The sequence below is a fragment of the Mesoplodon bidens genome (assembly GCF_964165515.1).
Source record: "Mesoplodon bidens genome assembly, chromosome: 3".
Lineage (NCBI taxonomy): Eukaryota > Metazoa > Chordata > Mammalia > Artiodactyla > Ziphiidae > Mesoplodon > Mesoplodon bidens.
This window is the reverse complement of record NC_138178.1, coordinates 35,060,026-35,072,889: the sequence shown is the minus strand read 5'-3', so window position 1 is coordinate 35,072,889 and position 12,864 is coordinate 35,060,026. Positions and strand designations below refer to the sequence as shown.

The 12,864-nt window shown below is 41.2% G+C and overlaps 1 protein-coding gene across 1 annotated transcript in view; it reads left to right on the top strand.

Moving 5' to 3' along the window:
- ADAMTSL3 (ADAMTS like 3) overlaps positions 1–12,864 on the top strand; it is a 367,745-nt gene that overhangs the window by 138,168 nt on the left and 216,713 nt on the right. Inside the window, 1 exon segment of the mRNA XM_081230123.1 lies at positions 3,224–3,269. Within this exon segment, the coding sequence (XP_081086249.1) occupies positions 3,224–3,269 (46 nt within the window).

The window sequence follows — 12,864 nt, the reverse complement described above, 5'->3', positions numbered from 1 at the left end:
AAACAACGAATCAAATAATACTTAGCCAACCAAGAGTTAAAAACGCATACATGAAGAAGTCATAAGATAAAAGGAATGGCATTTGTTATCCATTTCTAGATATGTATCCTAAATGTGAACAAAAATGAAAGCATAAAGATGTTTAGCAAAGCATCATTATATAAAATAAGCAGACTCAGCAATCCTGCTTCGTAGTATTTGTCCAAGAGAAATGAAAAGTTATGTTCACACAAAACCTGTATGTGAATGTTTACAACATTCTAGTTCATAATTGCTAAAAGCTGGAAACAACCCATATATCCAGTCGGTGAATGGGTAAATAAACTGTTGTACATACACACAGTGGAATACTATTCAGCAATGAAAAAGGAACAGACTATGGATACACACAACAACATGGGTGGATTTCTTATGTATTACATTAAGTGAAAGGAGTCAGTCTCAAAAACTATACACGGTATGATTCCATTTACATGGCATTCTGGAAAAGGCAAAACTAATGGGGCAGAAAACAGATCAGTGGTTGCCAGAGGCTGAGGGTGGAGAGGAGTTGACTACAAGGGAGCAACCTGAGGGCATTTATGGGGTGATGGAGCTGTTCCACACGTTGATAGTGGTAGTGCTTACACAGTATGGGTTTGTGAAAACACATGAAATTGTGCACCCCCAAAAAGTGAATTTTAATGTATGTAAATTTTAAAAGTAGGGAAAAAGAAGAGGCAGCACAAATACCCACAAAAGGTAATGTCTGTAGAACAATGTGAATATACTTACAGTCCTGAAGAGTATACTTAAAAATGGTTAGGATGGTAAATTTTATGTTACGTGTATTTTACCACAATTAAAAAAATTCAAATTCAAAACTACAAAAAAAGTAATGTCTGTATTATGGACTATTATGTAGTCATTAAACAATTTTTTTTCCAGGGAATTATTAATAAAATGGGAAAAGGCTATAATATTAGATTAAAATGAATACGAAGTTGAATGGGCTGTATGATTTCACAACTGTAAATAAATCAGGGCAGAAACACTGGAAGATGAAATGCCAGATTATTAAGGGTAAGGGTCTTGATGATGGGATTTAAAAAATATTTATTTATTTATTGGCTGCGTCGGGTCTTAGTTGTGGCACAGGGCATCTTTTGTTGTGGCGCATGGGCTCTTTGTTGCGGTGCACGGCCTTCTCTCTAGTTGTGGCATGCAGGCTCATTAGTTGCCACGGGCACATGGGCTCCAGAGTGAGCAGGCTCAGTAGTTGTGGCGCTTGGGCTTAGTTGACCAGAGGCATGTGGGATCTCAGGTCCCCGACGAGGGATCAAACTGGTGTCCTTTGCATTGCAAGACGGATTCTTAACCACTGGACCACAAGGGAAGTCCCAATGATGGGATTAATGCTTGGTTTTCCTCCTTTATACTTCTTGGCACATTAGTAGTTTTCACTTACTCTTTTTGTAATTGATAAAAATAGAATCGTCAGAAAGTATGTGCAGTGAGTTATACACTGCTGAAATAGACTTGTTCAGTCATTTCATATAGGCTCATATTTAAATCACACCAGCAAAAAAGGATCTCTTTGGATCCACTTTTTAAAAGTTCTCCTCTTCCAGGGACTTCCCTGGTGGCACAGTGGTTAAGAATCCGCCTGCCGATGCAGGGGACACAGGTTCGAGCCCTGGTCTGGGAAGATCTCACATGCCGCGGAGCAACTAAGCCCGTGCACCACAACTACTGAGCCTGCGCTCTAGAGCCCGCGAGCCACAACTACTGAGCCCGAGCACCACAACTGCTGAAGCCTTCATGCCTAGAGCCCGTGCTCTGCAACAAGAGAAGCCAATGCAGTGAGAAGCCCGCGCACCTCAACGAAGAGTAGCCCCCGCTCACCGCAACTAGAGAAAGCCCGCACGCAGCAATGAAGACCCAACACAGCCAAAAAAAAAAGTTCTCTTCTTCCAGGACTAACTATTCTAAAACAAATTAATGCTTGACTTTTAATTCAAAATGGCGAGTTAAGCCTGTGTTTAGCTTTTCTTGCTCCAAATTTGCCATTGAATTGGCCAGAGACACATAAAGGGTAAAAACATAACTCCATGGAAAAACTGGGAAAGATCCCATTCACAGATGAATTATCTTTAAGGAGTTAATGTAAAATACAGAGCAGCAAGCACTGCACTGAGGAAAGGACCTGCCAGATGGAATTCCAAACATCCAAAAGGCAAGCTTGCCTGGAAGATGAGTGGCTGGGTCCCAAATCAAGTGGTTGGAGGGAAGGATAGTGTGTCGTCATCCCTGGAGGATTCTGAAGCATATACATACATGCGTATATGACTTCAGATCCTAGAGGATCGGTATCCTAAGAAATCCACCCCAACACTATTTTGTAGCATTTGTTTAATAAGGCTGGTGGCTGAAGTAAAATATAAGCATTGCCTCAGGCAAATTTCTGACAGAGACCATCGTACTGATTAGAGAGGGAGGTTATAGATGGCCCAGCTAACTTGGTGACCTCAGAGAGTGAGGAAGAGAAATTCCCTTACAGGGACATGCTACACAAATACTTCTGCCTGTAGTTTTACCTTCTTTTTCATAGAAAAAGAAAACATCTATGCACACATTACACACACACACAGTGTACATTAATTTCAGTGGTTATATAGACCCTGGGGTAAAAACTGTGCTTAAGTAATATTATTACATTAATTCAACTAAAGAATTCACTGTATTTAATGTGACACTTCCATGAGACTTTTTGGCCTCCTGATCCTTTTTTTTTTTTTTTTTTAATTTTATTTATTTATTTATGGCTGTGTTGGGTCTTCGTTTCTGTGCGAGGGCTTTTTCCAGTTGCGGCAAGTGGGGGCCACTCCTCATCGCGGTGCGCGGGCCTCTCACTATCGCGGCCTCTCTTGTTGCGGAGCACAGGCTTCAGACGCGCAGGCTCAGTAATTGTGGCTCACGGGGCCAGCTGCTCCATGGCATGTGGGATCCTCCCAGACCAGGGCTCAAACCCGTGTGTCCTGCATTGGCAGGCGGACTCTCAACCACTGCGCCACCAGGGAAGCCCCGGCCTCCTGATCCTTGAAAGTTATTTCTTAGAATTTAAACTTTGAATCTTTGAGGTAATGGGCACTAATAAAAGTTTTACGTGTGCCTCGTTTTCACTTGTTTTTTTTTTTCCTGCTTGCAACTTCCATGAAATCCTTATTTTCTTTTTTTTCCTCAGGAATTGTGAAGGGCAGAATATTCGATACAAGACCTGCAGCAATCATGTAAGTTCTGTATGTAATAAAAACATATAATCCCATAAAACATGTTCATGTTTGAAGTTATGTACTGTAAAGCTAATGGCCTCTTGGTACTCATTGTGGAAATCTTCAATATTCATTTAATTGACAACAGGTTTTGTATATCTCATACCTGCCATTGATACTACCCTTTTAGGCCACTTCACACGTATGATCTAATTTGGTAAGCATTTAATAATTTCTGAATTCATAGAAACAATACATAATACTTGTAAATGCCTTCAGAGTTCAAAGTGCTCTGTGTGTAGGATTTCACCTGACCCTCACAACTGTCTCCGAGATGTTGGCATATGAGGTGTGGTTATTTCTTTATTTCAAATGAGGGGACTGGGGCCGAGGGAGGTGAAAGTATTTTCCAAAGGCCGCAAAGGAAGCATTGAACTTGAACTTGTCTAGTGCTGTTTCTCCTGCTCCAAAACACCTGTCCCGCTCCCTGCAAACCGTGTTGAGGAGTACTGTAGGTGACTCAAGAAAACCACACCTGAGGAAGGGTTTGTAAACCTTGCTCTCATTCTACAGTGATCAACACAAACAAAAACTAAAATTCAAATATACAAATGTGCAATGCAAAATAAAATGTCAGAAAGCACCAATCCTATTCTCCACGTACAACATTTCGGGTTTTTGTGATATATGCCCGACTCAAAATGACAGGAATTCAAAGGAAATTCTGAAAATCTGAAGATTTAAGTGAGATTTAGGTGTTTTATTAAAAAATCCATTTTTCTCAGTTAGCTGTGCCATTTATTTTACATGTTTCACTTCTGGAGGGACTGCCCGTCTCTGTTCCTTCTCTGTCCTGGGCCAGTGTGAGACAGCGGTCCTGGGTAAGCATTTCTGTTCGATGGACCCAAACGTTTCCTCTTTGGACAGCCTCAAGCTCTAGACCTGGGGAGTGGAGGAAAGGCAGTGTTAGCAGGACCTTTTGTCTGTGGAGCTCGAGCCACGTTTTCAGTCTGTTTTAATCAGTGGCGAAGCAGAAATGTTTCTCTCTCAAACTTTGGTGGGAAAAATCGTGCTTATTTATAGGGCACTCAAAATCCAATATCACCCAGCCCTGAGGTAGCCAGATTTGTGCCCTCTGTGTCCTAGGAGGGATTTTGGGAGACAAAGCAAATAGGTTTCACATGTCCTGTGACAGGATGGACTTGAGGAATCGAGAGATACACATGTGCATGGTTGCACCATTAAATGAGCTGGAATCCAGGTGGGGATGAAGGAGGGAGAGAGGTCGACCGAGCACAGACACAGGCTGGCATTTAGGTACAAGCAGAGTCTAGCATTCGTTCTTTTTTTTTAAAATTAAATTAATTAATTTTGTTTATTTATTTTTGGCCTCACCGCACAGCATGTGGGATCTTAGTTCACTGACCAGGAACTGAACCCGTGTCTCCAGCATTGGAAGAGTGGAGTCTTAACCACTGGACCACCAGGGAAGTCCCCTAGCATTCATTCTTACAGCGGCACGTGGATGTATTAGCAGCCTCAGGGTTTTACACACAAGACATTTCCATCTACTACCTTTTGCCTGGGTACATTTTATTTTTTAATTGCTGCTGCAACACATTACCACAAACTTGGCTTACAGCAATACAAATCTTTTATTATCTTACAGTTTTGGAGGTCAGAATTCTGATATGGGTCTCACTGGGCTAAAATTAAGGTGTTGGCAGGGCTACATTCCTTCTGGAGTCTCAGGGAAGAATCCACTTCTTTGTCTTTTCCAGTTTCTAGAGGCTGCCCACATTCCTTGGCTTGTGGCCCCTTTTTCCAACTTCAAAGCCAGCAACATTGCATCTCTCTTTCCATTTTTATGTAGTCACATCTGCCTGTGACCACAGCTGAGCACCGTTCACCCACCTGGATAATCCAGGATAATCTCCCCCTCTCAGGGTCCTTAACCTTAGTCAAAGGATGCTTTGGGCAAAGCCCCTTTTGCCATGTAAGGTTACCTATTTGCAGGTCCTAGGGATTAGGTTGTGACCATCTTTGGAGAGGGTGCATTATTCTGATGAACACAATGGGACAGCTCAGCTTCTCAGACAAATTGGTCTGGCAAATTCCTTGCAGTCATTCCAGAATAAATTTCACAACAGTATGCTATCAAGGAATACTCTGTGAAGCTATCTAGGAGAATTCATTTTAAATGTCCAGATCAAGATATTACATTATGAGATTTCATTCTAGGGTTTCTCTCTGTCTCTGTCTCTGTGTGTGTGTGAGAGAGAGAGAGAGAGAGAGAGACTGCTCTAGCTAGTTCCATTCTGAGATTTCATTCTAGGGTTTCTCTCTCTCTCTCTCTCTCTCTCTCTCTCTCTCTCTGTGTGTGTGTGTGTGTGTGTGTGTGTGTGTGTGTGAGTGAGAGAGACTCTGCTCTAGCTAGTTCCAAAAAGGCAGCTCTTTTCAACACAAGTGTTATAAGAGTCTAGGAGTGTGCCATGCAATGTAGAGATAAAATGTAATCTACTAAAATTGGTGCATATTAGTTGCAATGGTTAGAACTTTGGTGTGCTTGAGTGAAGATCTGATGCCCCTGAGGCTCCAAGGGTCTTGGGAGTACACATGGTCTCTAATTGATGTTCCCTCGGGAGAGTCTGCAGAAACCTTTACAACTTCCAGGCTGGTGAGAAATAGATGCTTAGGAGGTGGGAGCTACTGGGCGAGGACAGCAGTGTAAATTTCACCCTCTTCTACTTCTCAGACTTGGAGTCCTAAGAGAGTCCGTAGAGAGATTTCATAAGAAAATGACATTAATTTCTGTGCTTGCCATTGCAAGTGCAGAGTTTCCAACAAAATTCCTTACAGGGAAATAAGGGAGCCCTGTGGCAGGTCTTTCACATCTGTAGTGTGCAAGACACCCCTCCATCTCCATGTGCCAAGTGTCTGCAGCCGTGATACTCAAGCCCTACTGTAGACCAGATGTGGATAAAGGCAGTCCCAGCTGCAGTGTCCATGATCTGTAAGAAGTCTGTTCCTTTACAGGAGTGATTATACGGGTATATTCCATGGAATATAACATAGAAACGTTTCAAGGGCGTCAAGTGCCGTTAAGTGGATGTAACCACAGTGAACTCGGTGTATGAATATGGTCACATCTTGTTTTTTCTTTTTTTACATATAATTACTGGAGAAGCTTCCTGCTTTATTAGTTAGGGATTTAGAATAACCCTCTTGAAATCTTCATCTCTCTTATCACCCCAAGGAGTCCAGAGAGCAGGAGTGGGAACTACTCTGTAGTCTATCTCAAGTGGAGAGAGAACTGAGTTGTGAGCCCTGCTGTTGCTTCTCCCTGCCTTCCAATGGCCTCACTGAAGATGGGCCATGCTCATTCACTAGTCAGTGGCTCCCCTTTCCCTGGGGATGGGGCTCATCACCCACTCTTTTGAAGGAAGCTGCCTTTAGTGATTCCCAGGTCAGGCACTCTTTTGAGGGAAACTTGCTTCGTGATTCAAAGATGCTCACACCTATACTTCTGGGGACCTGAGCATCCCATCTGATGGGAGTGCAAGATCTCCCATTCCCATCCAAGCGATGTCACCATCAATGGCCACATAGGGAGGTGAATTGTGCTTTACGGAGAAGCAGAAGTCACCGCCGGTGAGCCCCAGAGACCTGACATTCAATCCTATTCCCGAGGTTGCTAATTCTTCTGTTCCTCCACGTGATTATTTGAAGGCTCAGGCTCTCAGCCTCCCTCCGGACCATGGAGTTTGCCACATGTGTATCAGCTTTCTAACCCCTAACCAAGATCAGTTAATAATATTAATAGCAACAATAATAGCTCAGAGTTATTAAGACTTCTTAAATGCTAGGCATTGTTCTGAGTGCCTTTTCATGAATAAATAAATTTAATCCTCATAATCCCTACAAAGTAGGTGTTATTTTTATCTCCACTTTTACAGAGAAGGAAATTTAGGTAACCTGCACAGGGTCACAGAGCTGAATTTAATCCCAGGCAGTCAGGTTCCAGGCTCCTTGGAAGTGTGTGCTCTTGATCACTCTGCTACAACATCATGCTTCTTGGAAAGAAGTGTGAAGAGGTCTCGAGCTTTGTCAGATAATGACATGACACCCAGACAGCAGCAAGGTCACTTCTAACAGCCCAGGAGCACATGAATTGCAGAGGTAATTGGAGGAACATTACACTTTCCGATACCATTATAGAAACTTCAACCCCAAGAACAGTAGGAAGGGCCTTCTGAATATTCACAGCTGGCCAGGGACAAAGGTCAGAGAAGGGCAGGGAGGGAGCTGAAGGCAGAGGCAACTGAAATGATATCCTCCATGCCCCTGGGCCTTCCGCTCCAGCAGCCCAGGAGGGATCCCCAGCACAGGGGAGGATCTGGCTTAACGACCCTGACAGCTACATTTCTGACCTCTGCCCACGTCAGCGTCAGCGGAAGACAGGGAACCTGGGAAAAAAGCAGGTTCCAGGCATTCAAGAAAGATTGAAAGTTCTTTTGTTATGGAGTCTGGATGTGTTAGGGACGTGCATTCAGAGCTCACAGACAAAGAAATTCCACTCGTGGTATGTAGGAGCCCATGCTTCACGTGGCAGAGTGGGAGGCATGACCAGGAAACGAGGACCACACTTCCCTCCCTGAGAAATCAGGCATCGGTTCAGCGGCTCTCCCTGCATTCATTCTGTCCGGGGAGATGGGGCTTTGGGCTGAAGGGCCAGGGAGATTAGGGGAACAGAACATGCCTATGTGCAGTACTGGGGCTCCAGGTAACCGCCATCTTCAGACATGACCCTCCGATCAGCACTCAGCATGGGCTCTTCCAGCCAGGGCTGGGCCCCAGAGGCCCCAGGAAAGAATTATCCTTATCAGGGGTGTATATAGAGCAAGTGGAGACGTTCCAAGGGCAGTCATGCATGTCAGCAAGGAGGCCTAATGCCTGAATTCACTCACTACTTGTATGTTTTTATACCAGGGTATATGAAATTAAAGGTAAAGCTGGAAGAAAGCAAAGGGAACATATTTTTAAAAATAAGTGTATCATAATTTGGTAAGAGTGTTTTTGTAGCATGAACACATTTTTTATATGGGCACAGAGGGAGGCATGGTTAATTCTGCACAGTGGGGTCCCTGGGCTCCCTGACAACTTTTCAGAAGAGGTGACATTTGATATGACCCTTGAAAGATCTTTTATACTCTGGATCCCATGAATGGCTAATTTCTGACAGTTTTCTCTTAGAGGTTTTTTTTTTTTTTTTTTTTTCCATTGCCATTTCTTCTACTCTGGTCTAGGGCCACTTCCTCTCATATCTATGTGCAGAACTCCAGTCCATCCTGCTACCATACTGGCCCTCCTAAAATGCTACCTATTCTGTCCCTTTTTAATGTTGCTCTTCTCTGTGGATTCCAATTGCTTTTAATTCCCCTTACTTGCATTTCAGGACCTCCAAAAGATGGTAAGATTTACATCTTATTCAACACACACGTTTCACCCTGGCTGGACAAGGCTGTGCCTCATAGATACTGAATTTATTTTTGCTGTTTCTTTTTTGCTTATATCGTTTCTCATATCTTGTCCTATTCACATCACATCATCCTTCAGATCCCTTGTGAAATGTTGCTTATTCATGATGCATCATTTTCTTGTTCTAGCTGATAGTAGCCACCTACAATAATTTATTTTTATGCTAGAAAATTTGGCATTTGTTATATAAGAGGATCACAAAATTTAACTCATACTATAACATGGATATGAAGATAAAATGCTCAAATTTGCTTAAACAGAAATCGTGCTTCTCCTGAGTCCCTAGTCACTGCTTATCTAGGAGGAAAATTAAATATCTAACCCAAATTAAAGCTTGGTCCACTCCTATTATATAAATCATCTCTTAGGTAATGGTCTGTCTCTCTTGCATAAAAGTACTCAGTTTCCTAGGTAATCCTCCTGTCTTGGCTTCTCTCCCTAAGTTGTTCATACAGGTTTATGTATTCTCATGGCTTTAGGGAGGAAAGGAGACCCCTGTCTTCAGAATGGTCCTCGAATGGGCACTGGTCGTTATCTGCTGTGCTTTACTCCCTTTTCCCCTCCCTCTCCTTCTTCCCCTCCCCCTATCTCTTCCCCTTCTCCTCCTTCTCCTTTTCTATGCCTCCCAGGCTGGGTACCCACTCCTGACTGAGTCAGGTCTTCCTGATCTAGGATCTATTGTTTCCTTATTAGATTTACTCTTTCCTTATTAGCTCCATTTATTCACTTTTAAATTTAACTCTTGGATAACAGTTTTATTTCCTTCATTGCAAAGTCCTAATGTAAGTCTACAAATACCAGTAATAAATAACCCACTGTTTCAATGTATTCCATGCACATAGATGCTACATCTCCAATAAGATAACAAGCTCACCAGGTAATTGATGGATTATATTCTTCTTTTGTGTTCCTTACAGCATGTCACCTAGGCAAAACCCATAAAGTATATTTAATAAATAAGTGTTGTCTTGAACTTAACTAATATGAAGAAATGCTTCTCAGGGAAAGGAAAGCAGATGGATGTTTGGCATCCAAGATTCCTAAATGTCAACTAAACTTTAGACACAAGAATCCCTAGATTGTCTTGAGCCAGGGCATGCAACCCATCTGAACCAGACTAGACAGACTTAGTGTTGACAGTGGAAGAATGCCATGTAAATGAAAGCATTTAATGTAAGTAGTCAATGTCCCCCAAGATTACTAGAAAGCAGTATCATATAATGGAATGCTTGTTTCTTTGGGAATCAGTCTTGGCTCTGTCATACTCTAGTTGTATGCCTTTGGGCTAGCGACTAAAGACTTTTTGTATCACAGTTTTCTCCATTACACAAACGAGGGTAATGATAATCCTGACCTACCTCGCTCAAAGGGTGGTAGTGAAGAGAGAATGTCAGTAATATTTCCTGGTAAACTAGAAAGCATGGGCTAGATATACGGCGGTCTTAATCAGGGATCATCATTTGTAAGGAACAGAAACCCACTCAAATTAACTCAAGAAAAATGGGATTCACTGGATGGGTGAGTGGATATTTAGCGGAATTTAGGAGTAAGTACATCTTGAGGGCCTGGACCCGGGAATCAGAAAGTGAAGCCCAGGTTACTTACTCCTTCAACTGAAACCCATGTTTTATTATCTGACCTTTCATGTCTAATTCATTGCTCTTGCTGTGGGAACTGGCTCACTTTGCTTCAACATGCATCACATAAAAGAAATGGCTAGCCCAGCCCAGATTGATGTGAGTTTTCAGCTCCAGCTCTTTTGTTGCAATTCTGAATTCCTGGGAAATATTGACCTGGCGTGGACCAGATGTTTGCCTCTGATAATCAGCTGTGGCCAAGGAGGCTAGGTCACACATACAAACCTGGCCACCCTTTCAGCAAGGGCTCAGTTTAGGCTGGCTTCTGTTAATTAACCATAGTTGATTTTGTGAAACTTCTTTGGTTTGAGGAGTTTAAGACATTCAAGAGTCAGACAGCTAGCACTTGTATTTCCTCAAGTGTGCTTAAGATGCTAAGTGAGCCTAATGCAAGGGAAGTTATTTTTACCCTGCTCTCTTATACTCTCTGGGTTTCAAAGAGTCAGATACAGAAGAAATTGACCCTGATTGAGGAAAGAGGAGGTGATATAATTTTGTCACTCATGATCTTCTCTATGGCTGGATGGAAGATGTCCTCATTCCAAGACAGAAATGACATCCAGTTTTAATCTTCTGCAGTTTGATACTTTCTTCCATAGGTGTGACCTAGCTTAAGGGTTAATTTTGTGAAAACAAAGAAAAATGTGGATGTAATAGAAGATTTTGGAATGATTCACAGCAAAGTAATACAACTAATTTCAGGGCAAAGTCTACTAATTATATTTTACTTATTCCCTACTTACTTCCAAAAAGGATTTTAGGCACTTTATCAAGGCCCAAAGCATAAACACAGTAAAATACAAAAATTAAGTGGTAAAAAGGGAATAAATAGAAGAAATTATATTTTAAAATTCTGGCTGATAATTTGTTAATAACTATTTTCAGAAAACTAAAGTTAGATTTCTACCTCACCCCATAGATCAAAATACATTCCAAATGTAATAAAGAGTTAAACATAATTGCTAAACTATAAAGGAACTAGAAAAATACATTTAAGTATTTATCTGTTTTCAGGGCAGGGAGGAAAAAGCATATCTCATTAGTAAAGAAAGAAACCTTAAAAGGAAATATGAATAGAGCTGACTACATAAAAATTCAAACTTCTTGACTTCATAAAGCACCAAAAACAAGATTAAATGGGGAAAATATTTCTAATACAAATGACAAAGAGTCGATACCTTCACTATGAAATTTAATAGCTTTATCTGTTAAAAATAATAAAAACACAAACATTCCAATAGATAAGTGAAGGACAGAAAACAAGAAATTTTTGAAGAATTAATACAAAAAGCAAATATACATGAAAAGATATTAAACCTAAATAATAAGAAGGAAATGCAAATTAAAATGTTGAAATTCTATGTAACACTTATGATTGGAAAAAATTTTAGAAAATTATAATATCCAAACTGAGAGGAGGTACTGAGAAAAGGGAACTTATATAGCCTGATGATAATAATAAGACCTTCCTGGAGGGCAATGTGGTAATATTTTGAAAAGCTCATGAGACACACTCTTCTTCTCAGAAATTTCATTTCCAGAAATATGTCCTTGGGAAATAATAAAAAAGTTGTGCAAAGATTTATGTATAAGAATCTTTGTTATTTATTCTTTTTTTGAATAGAAACTATTCCCAAAGTTTTTACAATGAACATTTATTTATTTTGCAATAAGAAAAAAATAATATATTGCCTTTCTGTATCTATTTTCTTTAATTGGGAAGTTTGTATACAATGAATTCATTCCCGTTAATTGGGAAGTTTGTGCTCAACTATTTTTTGTTTTGTTTTGTTTTTGTTTTTTTTAAATTGAACATTTTATTTGAGATAATTGTAGATATACATACAGTTGTAAGAAATAATACACAGACGTCCCATGTTGCCTTTACCCAGTTTCCCACAATGGTAAGATTTTGCAAAACTATAGTACAGTGTCAGGACCAGGATATTGATATTGACATAGGCAAGATAAAGAATAACTCCAGGGCTTCCCTGGTGGCGCAGTGGTTGAGAGTCCACCTGCCGATGCAGGGGACACGAGTTCGTGCCCCGGTCCGGGAGCATCCCACATGCCGCGGAGCGGCTGGGCCCGTGAGCCATGCCCGCGGAGCCTGTGCGTCTGGAGCCTGTGCTCCTCAACGGGAGGGGCCACAACAGTGAGAGGCCCCTGTATCGCAAAAAAAATAAAAATAAAAAAAATAACTCCATCACCACAAGGATCTCTCATTTCCTTTTATAGCCACACCCACTTTCCTCCAGCTTCATCCCATCCTTAGTCCTTGGCAACCACTAATCTGTTCTTCATTTCTATAATTTTATCACTTCAGGAACATTGTATAAATGTAATCATGTGAGTAAGATTGGAGGATTGGCATTTTTCACTCAGCTTAAGTCTCTGGAAATTCATCAGGTGATATCATATATATTTATATCTATATT